Source organism: Parasteatoda tepidariorum, chromosome 4, assembly GCF_982258835.1.
Source record: "Parasteatoda tepidariorum strain Cologne lab strain chromosome 4, Ptep-v5.0, whole genome shotgun sequence".
Classification (NCBI taxonomy): Eukaryota; Metazoa; Arthropoda; class Arachnida; order Araneae; family Theridiidae; genus Parasteatoda; species Parasteatoda tepidariorum.
The window spans coordinates 64,845,275-64,863,417 of record NC_141758.1 but is presented as its reverse complement, the minus strand read 5'-3'; the positions used below and the strand labels follow the sequence as shown (position 1 = coordinate 64,863,417).

The window sequence follows — 18,143 nt, the reverse complement described above, 5'->3', positions numbered from 1 at the left end:
ATATATATGTAAATAGACCAAGAACCGGTTACATAAAGGCAAACAAAAGTTATGCTGACCCGAAGGTGACGTCAGTGAAGGCAAAGACCAGAAATGGGGTTAATGCCAAACCAAGGGAGTCCCAGATTCTACTCTATCGTTTTTGCTTATTTATTTATAAATGAAAAGCATTAATTTTTAATTTACTAAGTTGTCAAAAGTTTTGTAATGGTTGTTATTTACTTGTGTTTTTGTTTTTAGGAATGCACTTAATTTTGTAACAGAAGAAATGAAAAACCCTGTAAGGTAATATATTTCCTTTTTTAGTTTAGTTAACAATCATTTTAATTTATTATTCCCTTTATTAACTAAAATAAATGTGCTTTTTTTAAAAAGAAAGTTATTGAATCTTTAGCCTCATATTTTTCGTAACATCTATAAAATTATTTTTTGATTTTTCAGAGATTTACCTCGAGCAATTTACATATCTATTCCACTAGTTTCTGTGATCTACCTTATGACAAATGTGGCCTATTTTTCTGTTTTGACAAAAGAAGAAATACTTGCTTCTAGTGCCACTGCTGGGGTATTTATTTCACTTCTGTTTGTTTTACTTTTATTCTTTATTCCTTGATTGGTTATTGTACAGGGTTAGTGTGCAAGAATGATCATATATGTAGTTTAGTGTTATATATACATATACAAAGTAGTTATATTTACAAAACTACTACGCATACACAGTTGTTTATTTTTGTGCTAATGTTAAATTCATTTGTTAATGAAATCCTCTGTCAAGTTAAATTACAGTTCTTCATTAAATTAAAAATTATAATCAAATTATTGGATAACAAGAGTAAAATTATTGTGCAATAATAGCAGTAATTATCCTTAGCAGCTAAAAGTTGTTGCTACATAAACTGCCCTAAAAATCGCTTCAAAAAACTCAACACCCAATTATTCTTACTTCAATTAAATAGTTTTTTTGACTCAAGTCTTTGATAACTATTTAGTTTTCTGTATTTTTTTCTTTTCAAATGTGTCATTCAGTAGTTCAGTTGAGTGTTTTTTGTATTATATTTGTCTAAGCCAATTTTGTGTTTGTATATATCTATATATATGTTACGGCCAAAGCCTGAAGTCGGACAGATCGCGAATTAGCCAAGAAAGCTGTAAATTGGCTGGCCAAAGTCCGAAATTTTCTTGATTGCATTTAAAACAAAGTAAAAACTTGTCTATTTTTTATATTTTTAAATTAGAAGATTTACATTTTTAAATTAAAAAGGAAAACAAAATTGGCAATATTAGCAAATAAACTTTTTAATAAAACAATTAAATAGACAATTTAATAATGATTATTAAATTAATGATTATTTAATAGACAATTTAAAAACTTCTATTTTTTATATTTTTAAATTAGAAGATTTGTAAGAATTATTTATATAATTATAGAAGGCCGCCAAAGTAAAATGTTCACTGATCGTTTAAATTATTTCACACTTTAGCTGGCCACTTCGTGATCTGGCCGGCCAATCCCCGAAATCAAGAAAATTTCAGGCTTTGGCCGTAACATGTACACATATTGAAAACTATAATTAAATTATTGGGTAAAAAGAGTAAAAGTATTGTGTGATAATAGCAGTAATTATCTTAAACAGATAAAAGTTGTTGTCATAGACTGCCGTATACTATATATACTCTTATATTGATAAAAGCATGTATTTTTGCTGGTTTTTTTCTTGTTTAAACTTAAAGGTTAAATATTTGTGAAACTATTTTAAAAGGATTTTAATAAATTAAAATATCAAATGTATGAAGCAGTTACATTTGTAATTTGATTTCATTTTTTTTCTTTGTAAAGTAACAATAAATTTTAAAAGTAGGCCAATTAACTTAAAAGTATTACCTTGAGGGGGAGGAACCCTGTCATATTAAGTTGAGGACAACTATGACAAAATCAAGCAACATTTATTACCAACTGAAACATAACAATAAGATAAAAACAGAAAAGTAAAAGTTAAGTATGAGTGTGCACAGAGCAATGTTCGAAGCTTTTTAAATATTGAAGAAAGGTACAAGTTTGCCGATCCTGTGTACGTCATCCAGCTGATTCCTTTGGCGACTACGCACCATGCCTGGTGCTGCAACCTAAAAGACCTTTTAAACCAATTTAAATTTTAAAAACTCTAATTAAAAGATTATAAGTCTAAGTCTTTTGCTGAGAATTACACCAGCCACAGTTTTATGCTTTTTAAAATATGTTTGGGATAAAAATAATAAATAAAAAAAAACGTTAGTTTAAACAACAGTTTGTTTCGGAAAACTTCAAAAAATGTAAGTAAAAAATGTTTAAATTACTAAGCGAAAAATTCAGGTTAAAACTTAATTTATTTTTAAAAATCGGGGTTACCTTAAAAATACTGAGATTTTCTCCTCTAAGATACCTTCCGACTCCAAGGAGTGTTACACACAATCATGCATGTGTATTAAAATTGTTGAATAGTTATTTGTTTTGTATTGTATCAATGTACGTACATATCAAATTTCATTAAAACTGCTCCGGTAGTTCTAGAGATAATAGACCAAGTTTGCAAATTCTCTTAACTTCTTACACCAGTGTGTTTTAAGTTTTATATTATCATAAAACTTGAATTTCATTAGTTTTATTCATTATTATATTTTAAAATTTTTTTTTTTTTAAATGTTATGTTTGTTTCTATAGGCTTTTGGTGATAAAATATTAGGAGTAATGTCTTGGATTATGCCTTTATGTGTCGCATTATCTACATTTGGTGGCCTCAATGGGGGTATATTTTCATCATCAAGGTATATCAATTTGCATATGTGTATGAATATGTGACTTTTTCCCATTTAAATATCAGTGAAACAAAAAAAAAAGTAGGGTTTTCTTGTATAATACACTTCTGTACTAACGCAGAGATGATTGTGCTCCAGAAAAAATCCGGATTTCCGGATTTTTCGCTAACCGATCACACTTATATATAAAAACTCTTGTATATTTTATTTAAAAATATTAGTACTAGAATTTATACTTGCCATTTCTTTCATTTGTAATGGCATTTGTTTCATTTCTGGCAGAATAATAAATGTGATTAGAGATAAAAATGAACTTATACATAATTATTCATTTAAATTAGGCTGCATATGATTTATTTAATACTTCATGTTTTGAAATTATCAATGATTTAAAATTATAAAGACATAAATTTTTTTGAAATGCGTCATAAAGGATTTTACTCGAGAAATTTTCAGGATTTTCAAGTTGGTAACAACAAGTAACGTAACATGCTAAGTTTTAATTTTTTTACTATACACTATTGTCAAATATATTAAGTATTTAACAATCTATGACTAAGATTAACCAAAGATGTTAAACTATGTTTTAGTGGTACAACGAATTTCTTTTTAATTTTTATTAAGCATTTTAAAATTTTTTTGAAAAAATTTTACAATTGTTATCAATATATTTTAGCATTATGCTATTGTTCACTACTTTAATTTATAAGAGTGTTTCAGATGCTGATAACATTTATGTATGAATTTTTACTTCTTTTGTATTTGAATCTTTTGCCATTTTAATCTTTAAATGGTTAAGATAAGAAGGGGGAATTTCTCCCTAACTTCCTTAAATTTCTTAATTCTACTTTTTTTCCAAATTCATTAAAATGTATTAAAAAGTCAAATTTAGTGAAAGTGTATATCAATGTATGTAATCTAACAAATAATAAATGTCATTAATTTTGTCTCCAATATTGTAATATAAGGGCAAGAGTAAGTTTAATATTAATTTTTTTTTTTTAATTTTAACTAGCAGAAGTACAAGTTTCTGTATTTCTAAACACCTTTATATCTAAGACCATAAGCTCTTCTATTTTAAACATTTTCTAACTTATCCTTTTACTGTAAACCTAATATTCTTGAGGTATTCTTTTCTTTTCTAAGTTTATTGAACTATGTTTTTATTGATGCAATATCTATATTATTTTCCTTTCTCTTCAGATTTCTCATCTGAATTAATTCCAACCAAATTGGTATGTGCTCTGTTGTGCATCTGTGTTTCTTTATTGCTTTCTTTAGTTAGAGTAGTGTCATGTGCATGCTTTTTTTTCTTTGCTGTAATACTTTTAATTCGTCACACTCTTTTTCAATAAATGTTGCAGTTATACACGGCAAGGAAAAGCTCGGAAATAGTTTAAGAAATAAATTTAAGATCAAAAATAAATAAATCAACATCTGTAGTTTTCAGACTTGGATCATCCTGATCAGGATGAATCACTGATCATCCTGATCAAAGGGCACTCAGACTGATCCAGTTATCGAAAAATCTGGCTGAACGGACGATTGTAAAAACCACAATTAGAAAAAATTGTGATTTTATTTTAAAAAAAAATTTTTAAATCTTAAAATCAAATTTTCTTCCTTTTTTTCTTTTTACATTTACCAATCAAAATTCTGTAAAATGTATCAATAATGCTTAGTATTTTAAAAAATATGGCTAAAAAAATTCGAAATCTCTAATTAAATTGGTTAAAATTATTACAAAACTGATAACTAAATGACTAAAATTATAGGTATTTTTGTTCAAGCACAACACTGTCATGAGTTTGTAAAGACCTAAGTCCCATTTTGCCACTTAGATATAAAATGCAGATCAAATTTAAACTTATATTGATCAAGAAACATTAAAAATAAATAAAAAAATTGAATTGCTCTTGAGCGAAAAGTTTTCCTTCATTATTTTTTTCTTCTCAAACTGCATGTTTCGTAAGCTTTAAAAGTACCTGTATTTAATTATTAATAGCAAATTATTTTATAAACAACTTATGAAGATTATAGTTTAAAAGTCATCTTAAGCCACATCACTTTTATCTTTATTATTTTTATCACCAAATAATTATTTACATTCATTCCTCTCTCATTATTTCTATTGATAAAACCTTCAATGTCATTGAAAATTTTAAAAATAACATAAAATAAGTGATTTATATCAATGATTTAAAAAAAAATAAATTAAGTGAATTATCTTGCTAACTCTAATTTCTCGTCCCTCTTTTTTTCATACTAATGATTTGAATTTGCATTTTGCTCTTGTTTGCAATACTGTTGTTTTCTTTTGCAAACAGTGCCAATTGAACTCATTTTAATCACCTTTATTCACCTTTTAATCACCTTTAACACTTCATTGTAACTTCCTATTCCCATCAAAATTTGAAATTCCAAAATCAATTTATCTGTATTTTTATTTGATGGCAATTATTATATTCCTTGGAGTCTCCTTTGAAGAACGCAAAGTTTCAAAAGAAAGGAATTTTTCTAGAGCATTCATTTTAGCGAATCTGAAGATAAAGAATGATTTCTTGAAAAAAACATTTTTGGAGAGGGTGGGAAAAAATGCATGATCCTTATTCTTGATTGGTCTGATTAATATTAATTGGACAATTCAGTTAATCGCATACCCGATAGAGACGCTCTACTGCAATGTTTAGAAATTTTGAGTTGGATCTCGGGCGCATTGGGATTTGCCTTATTTTTAACTTTGATTTTTCAAACCAGGGGTCTGTTTAGAATAAATTTGGGTTCGTTAACGGACCCTTCACGAAATATCTTTTCATAAAAACAGGCCCTTGACAAAATATTTTAACTTAAAAACGGACCCTTCACAAAATAATTTATCTTTTAATCGGACTCTTCACAAATTTGTTTATCTTCATTATTGTTTTGTTAATCGAATAAACCCTTCCCAGGAAGGGTGGGGGAGAAAGACAAATGTAAACGAACTAAATTTTGTCTTCGGCAGACGCTTCTTCCTTTATTCGTCCGAAATGAATATTCTGCATTCAGCAGTATAGGCTAAATACCAAATATTTATATGTTGCATTGCTAATTTAGTAGCTGCAATTGCTGTTTATTTTTTAAAATTTTTATTTTTTTAATTAGAATTTTACAGTGTTGAGCATAATTTTGTATGTCTTTACAATTTAAAAACTCCTTGAAAAAGTTTTTTTGCAATAACAGACCCTATTTGCACAAATTCACAAAAGCGGACCCTGGTTGAAGGAATGTGACTTAACGTTTATTTTATGTTCACAAATTACGAGTAATTTTTTCACAATTTTACAAAAGCGGACCTTTCACAAAATGTCTGGACAGACCCCTGCAAACAGAATGATTCTTAGATGCATGATAAGATAACCTTTAATTTGTTATACCTAAATGATTTATATTTTGGGTATGGTGCTAATTCAAGCTTTTAATTAGTATGATGTTTAATACATCGTAACTTTTTTTTTGTGGCAAAAGTCTTAATATTGTAATGCAGGTGTAAGCCCCTTGCCTTTAAAATTTATATTTATTAAAGGTCTACTAATTCATATTTCTTTGAAATTGATTTATTGCACACAATTGCATATGAAATTTTTTTTTAATTTGAAAGTTGATGTTTTTTTCTTCATTTTTCTTTAAAGTTTCCATACTTTTTCTTCACACTGTATATAACTTGTAATCTTTTCTTTCAAAAGAAAATATTTTCTTTGTTTCTTAAATATCTGTATTACATTATCTCAGATCACTTGATTAATTACATGTTTGTGTTAGTAAGAGTTCAATTTCATAGGTTCGTTGATGTGTTATTATTATTTTACTTATTTATTTGTATCATAACCTTATTGTCAATCATTGAACAGAAAACCAACTGCATTATTTTCTTTTTCCACTTGATGTTTTTGCTTTCTAGCATATTTTACTTAATATATTTTCTCTTTTTTGTATCAATAGAAAAACTAAATTTTGTAAATAACATTAATATAAATGTCTAAGTATCTGTGCATGATTGTTGTTTTGAATATTTTGATTTTAATTATTTATTATACAATTTAATGTACATAGCTTGAATAAGTAAAATTACACTTAAAATATATCACTTTTGCATATTAAAAATCTTCCGTAATAAAATTAAAGATTGCATGAATGCAAATTTTGCTGTACTTAGCATTTAATTCTAACTGTATAACAAAAACTGTTTTAGATAGCCACAAATGTACATAATTTACTCATTTGAGGAACAACTTAGTACGCTCTGCAAACTAGATGCCCAATCAGTAAACTACAATACTAAATCTGGGTCTGTTTGAATGAAATCGACAATTATTGTCTTGTGGATTTCGACAATAATTGTTAGCAAACAAGTAATTAAGAAAATTTAAATAAGTATCAGTTTATATAACGTGGGCAGGAATTCAAGGGAAATGCCGATAGTAGCATGCAAAGATATTTCAGCAATGGATTGCTATGCAATTCTCAATCTTTATGATCCGCTCCAAGTTTATATACGAAGTTCCAGTACATCCTGTGCGCAAATTCTTTTTTATAATAAATATCAATGAAGTTTGCTTAAATTTTATAATAAAAATGAAATTGTGTTCTGTTGTTGTAGGTTGTTTTTTGTTGGAGCTCGTCAAGGTCACTTGCCTAGTATCGTATCCATGATAAATTTAAATCATTCCACACCTGCACCAAGTCTAATTTTTCTTGTAAGCATTTTGGCTATCTGTATCTATAATTATTTAAATTTTTGTATTTATATTTTTTCTTGTTTTCATGCATCTTTTTTCTTTATTTCTAGGCTATAATGACTATTTTATATTTATGGGTTGGAGGCATATATGTCTTGATCAATTTTACGTCATTTATTGAAGCTCTTTTTATTACTCTGACTATAGCTGCTCTACTTTATCTTCGTATACGCGCTCCAAAGATGGAACGACCTATTAAAGTATGCATTAAAAAGTTGTTTTTGTATTTTGTTTTCTTATTTTATTAATGATTATAAACCTGTGTAATTTAATTACCACCCTTGATGTACATTTTTTGGTAGTCTTACTAGAAAAGTCATTTAAATGTATGATGAATATGTCATGTTAATTTAAGTAAGCATGTGTGGGGGGGGGCGGAGTTATCGACAATGCCAACCTTCATCTATCAAAAGGTACTTCAAGATTGAATCAAGCTAGCATGTCTTATATACCAGTGAATTGATGTTTAATAATCGTAGTGGTAATTATGCCACAATACTCCCCCATCAGAATTTTATCAGGGATGGAATTCGATGAACGGATGCCACTAGCTGCATTTGTGAAAGACCGGGAGAGATGGATTAAGGTCACCGTGTTTTTGAGTGCTGAATGTGAGAGGTGTATTAACTTCACGGTCGTATTCGCTCCTATGTTGTCTTTAGCAGTCGAGTGCATGCAGGCTGACGTTGTGTATGATCGAGAAGAGACTGGGCAGCAACAGCGCAAGGAGGTGGATAATGTTGCAATCACAAGTAGCAAGTCAACTGTTCAATGTGAACCATCCATCAAAGTAGGCGTTACCAGATCGAAGTGGGCTTTACTATCAAGATAGGCGTGCTCGCATCACGTTCGAAGGTCACCAATGTGGGGAGAGAAGTTATCAACAATTCCAACCTTCATCTATCAAAAGGTACCTCAAGATTGAATCAAGTTAGCATGTCTTATATACTACTGAATTGATGTTTAATAATCGTAGTGGTAATTACGCCACACATGCACTGTTTTGTTGGATATTGCTATGCAGTAGACCAGTATTAATCGGAATCAGAAAAACCAGGATGACCATAAAAAAGAATTGCAGATTGTGGCTGTTAAAATGTATGGGAAGATAATATTCTTCTTAACCCTTCATTCCTTCCTTGAGTACAATCAACCAGTTTTGCTCATGTTCTGTATTGCAGTTCGCGCTTGACAAGGCAATATATGATTCTATGACTCAACCCCCATTGCACTATCAGTGTTGTACAGATTAAAATTTTCCACTTGCTTTACATTCTTTTCATAGTGTTATTATGTCAAAATAGAAAAGTCATTTTTAGTATAAATCAAAAGCTGAAAACATTTAAAAAAAATCAGAATATTGATGAACTCTTAAATCCTTATTGCATGAATGTGAGATTAGTGTTCAAACTGTGTGAGGCTTTATTAAAAGAAATTTATTGTATAATTGTATATTTATTGTATTTTTAGCTGTTGTATAAAAAAATTTTACGTTTCTATCATTTTTTCATCAAAATTTGTATGACTTGGATAATCTGGGACATTCACTTATTAGAGACAGAGCATTTTGGATCATCTCGGTTAAATGAGAGTCTATTGTCTCTTAATATCTAAAATCTTTTTAGAAAGAGGTTTTTTTATATAAATTTTTTTTCTCTCTCTTTCTTTTCTTTTCAATTATTAAAATAATTTTATGAAGTCCAAATTTTCTATGAAATAACTTAAATTTCTTTCCTTTACTTACATATTTTGTTTGTCGATAAGGAATAGCAAAAGGAAATTCAATATGAAAAGAATAAAATTCTAAGTAGTGCCAAATATTTTTTTTGTTTCCAAGGGCACATTAAAAGACAATTGAACATCAAAAAGATAACAATAAATCTATAAATAAGAGCGAGCAGTCCAGTAGCGTTCCCAGATAGATTTCCGAGGGAGAGCAGGGCACCTAGGTAGGTAAGACAAGTCCATTACCTCGTGGAGGTTACACAATGTACAAAAGGGATCATGAACCACATTGACGCGACATTGATTTTTTTTTCAGGCAATCGTGGCCAGTTATCAGACGAAACATGGCAACAGATTTCATCCTAAGCCACTGAGGGACATTGAGAATCTGTTTAAGCCATGGTTTATTGGAATTATGATTTTTGAGTTTCTCGTGAGAAGAGGGCCTGAAGATGTTCTTTATGTGACATTTGATATTATAGAAAGGGAGTCTGGAATTAGATCTCTCTAGGACAGGGGCTCCCTTTTTTGCCTGGAGATCGGCCGCCTTGTTTCCCTGGATTCCACACTGCCAAATATGATCTGTTGTGTAAAAAATATATTTTGAAAATTTCTGTTGCATAGGAACCATGATGAAAATTGAAGAATTTCCTTGAACAGCAGTATGTAACAACCAAATTGACCAAATAGAAACAGACTCTATAACCAGAAGTTGTTATTAGTGCTCTAAATATTATGTTATATATTACTTATGTTAATATATTTACGGTATTAGGTGAAATATTAGATAACCACGAAAATAATTTCTGTGGTATAAAATATTTACTGTGGTAAAATAAACCATATTATATTTTTAAATTATTATTTTTTTCTGGCTGACTAGATTATTATTTTTGGAGAAATGTGATATCTTAGTTTTTTTTTTCTATTTCAGTCAAAATAACAAATGATTTTTAGCTTTTAATTTTTGACTACTCAATTTTTAGGTTAACTACTCTTCCTTTTAAGATTCAGGTTTAATTTATTAAATTATTCAAAAAAAATATTTTCTTTTGCTAATTTTTAGTTTAATAATCCATTGATGTTGTAATAATACAAATTTTATTTTATAGGTATCGCTAGCTCTTCCAATTTGTTTTCTCTTTATTGGCATGTTCCTCGTGACGCTGCCATTTTTCAAAGAGACATTTTCCACTGTTGTTGCCTTGGTTATTACATTATCTGGAATTCCTACCTATGTAGTTTTTGTTCTATGGAAAAACAAGCCAAGATGGATTGTATCAATTTCTGGTATTTTTATTTTAAACGTCTTAATTTAATGGTTATAGTGCTTGCTTTGTGAGTTAAACACAACATACATGAAAATAAAATAACTGAATTTATATGAATGTTAGAAAGCATATAATTATGTGAACTTTCTCATTGTTCTCATTAAATTTTCATTAAATAAAACAACTTGTTATTGTTAGTAAGATAAAAGAGTATTATTTTCCGTTACATGCATTGTTTTTTTCTTCCTTCTATTATTTGATTTTATTTCTATAATATTTCCTTCTCTTAACAATAAAATTAGGAAGAAATAGAAAATAGAGCATAAGTGCAATACAGTGTAGTTAGAGGTTTGGTTCTAGTTAGTCAAGAAAAAATGGTATTTTTTTTGTGCCCAAATTCCCTTGAATCTAAAATATTTAATTATGTCTGATAAAAAACAAAATTTTAAAAAGTTTTAAGGCTTAAATTCACAGAGATGTATTTGCATTATTAAAGATTTTTCAAAGCATGATACTGCTAAATTGCATGCATTTTCGAATTTATACATTTTTACTTAATGACTGAACCAAACCTCTTTATAAATTTATTTAGTTTGTGGATATGAAAAAAAGTACATGAAAACATTATCATGAATCTGAGAACTTTTTTTGATTTACAAGCTCATATTGGAAACCACGTGCCTCTTTCATATGTAAGACTATACTGCTTAGGTTAAATTTTCCATTTTTTTTTTTTATGGAATCCAACATGCAATGCAATGTTGCATGCTTTGAGAAATCTTGTTTCCATTTTATATATAAAATTTATCTTGCATACAAATTAAGAGATTAGAGTGAAACTACTATTTATTACTTTTTATTCATGGCGATAAATGCAAATCAATTATATAATTCATAAGTTTTTAAAAATAAAATGAAAATATTTATATTTGACTAATTTTATGTAATTTAGAAAGTATTGAAAAAAACAGAATAATAATAATTTTTTTTTTATTTCAGTTAAAAACACATTTCTGAAAATTTCAAACTTTCTTTCATCAGACCACTTGATTTAACAAGTTATTATTTTAATTATTTAATTAAATTTTTTTAAAAAACATTCATTTTATGCTGCTGTATAGGAATTTTTGTGATATTTAAAAAACATTTTTTTTTTTATCATTTTATGCTAAAAGTATAGGATAGTTCCTATGCTGAAGGATAGTTCACTTAGCTTAAACTCTTTTAAAGAATTTGACCTATGTCTTATCTGTTTTTTCACATGATTGTTTACAGAGATGTTAATACTTCTTGTTTTCAAACTTGGACCTCACCTTGTCATAAGATTAAAAAAAAAAAAAAAATTCTGAAACTTTTTTGTTTGTTGCTCTTTGTTTGTTGTGTTATTTATAATAAAACTTATACATATTCTTATTTATTTTGTACTTATTTTGATTTATTTCTAAGAACTGTTAAAAATGTTCTTTATGCTTACAGATCATTTCACTGTACTTATTCAAAAGTTCTTGCTGTGTGTTCCCACAAATGCTGAGGCTTCTATTGAGGATCTTTCAAATCCAGCTATGTTTTCTAATGATATTCAGATCAAAGTTAACAAAACTAAGTAAGTTGATTTTCTTTGAAAACAACGTTTAAAATTGCAACTGGTTAAAATTTATTAAAAACCTATTCATGTTTTGGTATCACAATGATACGCATTCATCAGTAGGATAAAAGACTGTCTTTTATCCTACTGATGTTAACTTTTAGTCTACTACTGATTTCTGTTACTGTCAGTCTTTTATCAGTGAGATAAAAGATTGTCTTTAAAGGTACTGATGTTAACTACTATTGATTTCTAATACTAACAGTCTTTTATTCTATTTCATCAGTAGGATAAAAGACTGCCTTCTATTCTACTAATGTTAACTTTTGGTCTTTGGTCTACTGACAGTCTTTTATCCTATTTTTTCAGTGGGATAAAAGAAAGTTTTGTGATTTTTAAACATTATTAATGAAATCCATTTTTATCACAAAAAATTACCCTCATAATTTAAAGCAAGTTTATGATGCTTTTTTCTGTAAATTTTTTTTTGTAAATATTATGATATACATTGTGTTAATACGCGAATTTTGGCAGTCGTATTTAATTTTTTTCTGTTCTGTTGTTTTTTACATATTATTGAAATAATCAGTTGCAGTCATGTGGTAGCACTGAATAGGGGTGCAAAACTATTTGTTTAATAGTACCAATTAGAAAAGAAATTGTGCTAAATATTGGGAAAGATTCTTAGATGTTCTAAAGTTATTCCAATGGTGTACAAGGGTGGGTGGACACTCAGGGCAAATTCCCTTTAAAAAAGGGGGGTAGCTAGAAGAATCTCTTTTTTAAAAAAAACTATTTGGAAAAATATGTATTTATAAAATTCAAAATCTACATTTTAAATTTATATCTTATGTTACTCATAGGGAAAATTATTCTATAGTAAATATTAAAACTATTTTCATACTATTTATTTTATTTTTATACAAAAGTTTAAAATCTTTTTATCATATTAGTTAAGATCTGTTTTTTTCTTACTCAGAGTATTTGATATTAAAAATTAGTACGCTTTTGTAATTTTGAATTCAACATCATGGGTGCAAGTCTTCCGTCCCCAGGACGGATTTCCGTCTTTCGAAAGTGTCCGCGGACGGAAGTAAGACGGAAACAAGACTGACTCGAAGACGGAAATAGGAAAAAAATTTTTCTGTCCTTAAAAATATTTTTTAGGTCTACGTTATTGGTCTACTTTCTTTGTTGTTATTTTACAGGGATGAAAGACTTCCTCGGAAAATCGCTTTTTTCTCCCAATTTTTAAAATTTCCAACCATGTTCCAAAAACTAAAATTTTTGGAGAGTTAAAGAACCCAAGCCGCCCGAACGATAGTTGGATTACCGCGACTTCCGCTATAGAGTGGAAAATGAGTCTAAGCGTTTCGTTTGTTTGGCTGATTTTCCGAATTTTAAATGTTAGGAACTGCGCCGGAATCGCTAAAATCGCGATTTTTAATCAGACGATTTTAATATCAATCATCGATTTTCGTATTTAACTGATTTAAAAGTTACGTGCTGCGATTTTTTTTACGCTATTTAAAACTCGTACCAGCAATTCCTATTCACTCAATTTAAATATCCAATATCGCGATTTGTGTTTAAGCGTTTTTAAAACCCAATATCGCGATTTGTATTCTCGCGAGTTTAAAATCCAACGTCACAATTCGTATTCACGCATTTTTGAATCCAATATTTCGATTCATTATCACGCAGTTGTATCGTTTTTCGTATTTGTACGCTATTTAAAAATTACTCATTGCGATTCGTTTTGACCTGATCTAAAAATTATGCATCGTTATTCTTAATTACGCGATTTAAAAATTCAATATCACAATTTGTATTTAAGCGGTTTTAAAACCTAATATCGCTATTTGTATTCTCGCGAGTTTAAAATACAACGTCGTGATTCGTATTCACTCATTTTTAAATCCAATATTTCGATTCATTATCACGCAATTGTAATATCAGATATCGTTTTTCGTATTTGTACTCTATTTAAAAATTACTCATTGCGATTCGTATTCACGTGATCTAAAAATTCTGCATCGTGATTCTTAATTACGCGATTTAAAAATTCAATACCGCAATTTGTACTTTCGTATTTTTAAAATCCAACAGCGCGATTCATATTCACGTGATTTTAAAATCCATAATCGCGATTCTTATTCGCGCAATTATAAAATTCAATATCGCGATTCATGTTCACGCGATTTTAAAATCCAACCTCAGAATTCATATTCAAGTGATTTTATAATCCAAAATCGCGATTCATATTCACGCGATTTTATAATCATAAATCGCGATTCATATTCACGCGATTTTATAATCCAAAATCGCGATTCATATTCACGCGATTTTAAAATCCAATATCGTAATTTGTATTTTCGTGTTTTTAAAATCCAACAGCTTGATTCATATTTAGGCGATTTTAAAATCCAACCGCACGATTCATATTCACGCGATTTTAAAATCCAAAATCGCGATTCATATTCACACGAATTTAAAATCCAATATCGCGATTCATATTCACGCGATTTTAAAATCCAATATCGCGACTCATAATCACGCGATTTTAAAATCCAATATCGCGATTCTTCAAAGAAGTAGAAGTAAGTTTTTTCTTGAATTAGTTACTGTAAAGATGTGGTATATTTTTCATTAGTAAGCAATTTAATAGTTGTGCCTTCCTATAATTGCTTAATTTTTTTTGATATGGTAGTCAAAATTTTAAAATTCTATTTCGGAAAAATTTGAAGTTAACTGTCTAAATGCTTCTGCCACTTTAAATAATAAATAAGAATCTCCCAGCATAGTTAAAAGTTGCTTTTATAATTCTCAGTATCATATAGAGCACCTCCCCCCCCCCCCCCCGTCCTCCCAGTGACCTGCTTTGTAAAAGTTCAGCTTTTTTTTATTTTTGTCCACTTTCATGCCTGTATTTTATCAAAAGACAGATGAATAAATATTTTTTGTACAGTATTTAAACTTGATGTATTATGGTAAAGCTTTCTTAGATAGTTTGCATATGTCGAGGGGGTATTGTGTATATTAGGTATTTCAGTCAAAAAATTTTCAGTCTTGGCCTTTTTTCCAACTTGCACCCATGTTCAACATGTTGTAATTGCAAATTTATAGTAGTGTATAGGTTAAGTATGTAGTTTGTTAATTTTTTTCTATTAAGAAAATTTGATGACTATATTTAACTGTTCTTTATAATATAGTTCTGAAATTTGGTTTTATTATACTTTTGGTTTTTTGGGAAATTTGGTTTTTTCTTACTCAGAGTATTAGATATTAAAAATTAGTATGCTATTGTAATTTTGAATTCAACATGTTGTAATTGCAAATTTATAGTAGTGTATAAGCTCAGTATGTAGTTTGTTAATTTTTTTCTTTTAAGAAAATTTGATGACTATATTTGAAAGTTCTTTATGTAGTTCTGAACTTTGGTTTTATTATACTTTTTTTCATTTACATAAAATATTTAAAGAAACCACAGTTGTTTGAGCATTTTAGGAAATTCATTAAATCCATTTTTCTTTCCAATTGTTGCTTTTTAGTTTCCACTCGTATAAAAGTGGTATATTAAATAGTTTAGAAATTAATACCATTATTTAATTATAACTATAAAAAATTATGAACTACATAAAAATTGTTTTATTATTTAATTTATTTACTTTGAAAACAATTTATTTAATTTCTGTTAAAGGAAACTATTTCTTTCTGGTTTCGTTTTTCCATGGGTTTTTTTCTGCCTTTTTTTTTTTTCAAATTGTGGCAGAACATTTCTAGCCCTAATTTTAATTACTTATTATATGTTTATTAGTACGAATTTGCTAGAATGTTTAAAAAACTACTTTGAAATGTCTAAATCGAAAGACATTTGTTTTTCGTATATATAATAAACTTTCACATTTCATTGAATTAATATATTTTTGCTCTGATCTTCTATTTCAGTTAATTAATTGGCTTATGAAGTTAAAGTTAATATTAAAATAGTTTTGTTCAATGTGCATCAGTGATATTTAATATGCATTTTTCTTCATTTCTAACCATTTTTCTAACAAAAAAGTGTTGATTGTGCCAAATTTGCTGTATATTGTACTTAAATTTATTTTCTTTTACAGGTAAATTGATATAAGCTGAACAATATTCAGGAAAAGAACTGGTATTCGTATTGGGTATTTTAAAATTAAGCAATCAATCATACCAAAGGAATATGAAATTGATAACTTTGTTTTATAAATTGAATTATTCTTAAATATTTATTGCAAATGGTACCGGTGCTAAATTTGTATGTTCCTAATTATTTTGCCATATTTTTCAAAACTTAATTTTCGTTTCATATTATTAAAATGTATTATTGTACTTATTCAAAATTCATTCAAATTGTTATAAAAATAATTTTTTAAAGAGTATGATTGAAATATATCTCTTTAATAGTTCTTATAGAATTCCTCATTAAATTGTGTAAGTTAAGTATTAACCTCTCTTTTTTTTTTCTTCTAATCAGTATTTCAGATAATTGAGCACTATTTGTTATTTTGATTTTTTTCCAAAATTTCAATAGAGTCTTAAATTGAAAATCTTTTTCAAGTGTCCAGTTTTGTCACAAAAAATAATGTCTAAACAATGCTTTAAAAAATTTTTTTTAATGCATTATTTTTGTTTATGTTTTTTCAATTTAGGTTTTTTGATTGTCTGAATCAGAAATTTCATTGGTTGTAGTGTTTTTATGTTTACCACAAAGTTTAGACATTTTCAATCTTCACAAAGTTTACATTTTCTAAAAATTTTAAAAAACCGATAACTTTATGACAAGGATTAGACGCTTTCAGTCGACACAAAGTTTACATTTTCTAAAATTTTAATAAAACCCATATTGTAGCTTTTTTGGGTGTCCAATTGGGTCACAAAAAAATTATAATCAAGATGTTAAAATTTTTTTCAATAATTAATTAAAATTTTTTTTTTAATTTTCTCAATTTAGAATTTTTTATTGTCTGAATTTTAAATTTAATAGAGCATAGTATCATCTTAAGTTAATTGTTTAAGTTAATAATTTTTTTTTTTGCTATTTAACAAAACTCATGATATGCTCAATTATGTTTTCTAGTTAATTTGTCTTTTTATTATTATTTTTTACACTTATCATTTTCTTTATTTATTTCTTTGTCATTGATTATTTACATTTGCAAAATATTTGTCTTGTATTTGTCTGGCTCATGTAAATTTTCTTATTCTCATATTTTTTACATTGCACTATGTTTTTACTTGTAATATTCATGCTTGAACTTCTTTTTTTGATGTTTTGTCCCAAATTTGCATTGTTTTTTTTTTAAATGCAAGTCGTGCTTTATTGTCATTTGCATGTCATTTCATTTACAGAAATTGTAAGCTGTTTGTTATAATTTAAATTGTGTGTGCATTGAATTATAGATACTGATTTTATTGTTAACTGATATACAGTGTTAATTGTTTTATCATGGACCAAAATAGGGTATTAGTTAAGTGTACATGACATTTATTAACTTATAATTTAAATATTTTTTCATATTACTTTTTGTCCTTATTTTTTTTACCAAAACTTTTTTTAAGCTTCATTTTTGCAATTATAACTCGAAAATTTATCATATGAGTTTGTAAATAGCACTTGTTAAAGTGATTGTTGTAGTTGATTGCATATATAACTTACCCAGAAATTGCACAATTGTCTGTCACAAGTATTTTTTTTTTTATTTTTTTGTACTTTTTAATTTGAAGAACTATAAATAGTTATTTTTTTTGCCTTGTTTTAATATTTATAATTTTTTGTCATGTAATATTTATAAATTTTTTTTTTAATTAGTACTTTTATTACAGTACAATAGACTTATTTTGTTTAAGGATGAATTTCTTAAATTAAATTTTTAATCGTTTCGTGGATGCACTATGGATTTTAAATAATTTCTACAAAATCAAATTGAAGGTGTTAGAAAACTATGGAAAACCTTTGTAAATGAC

General features: G+C 27.7%; 1 protein-coding gene across 1 annotated transcript in view; it reads left to right on the top strand.

The window, feature by feature from the left end:
- Positions 1–17,202, top strand: part of LOC107444086 (Y+L amino acid transporter 2) — a 55,994-nt gene extending 38,792 nt beyond the window's left edge. The window contains exons 4-11 of the mRNA XM_016058167.4: positions 241–285; positions 442–565; positions 2,699–2,802; positions 7,430–7,526; positions 7,619–7,768; positions 10,406–10,583; positions 12,041–12,167; positions 16,268–17,202. Of these exons, the coding sequence (XP_015913653.1) occupies positions 241–285; positions 442–565; positions 2,699–2,802; positions 7,430–7,526; positions 7,619–7,768; positions 10,406–10,583; positions 12,041–12,167; positions 16,268–16,271 (829 nt within the window). The 3' untranslated portion in view covers positions 16,272–17,202. The remainder of the gene's footprint in view (positions 1–240; positions 286–441; positions 566–2,698; positions 2,803–7,429; positions 7,527–7,618; positions 7,769–10,405; positions 10,584–12,040; positions 12,168–16,267) is intronic.
- Positions 17,203–18,143: the final 941 nt, after the last annotated feature.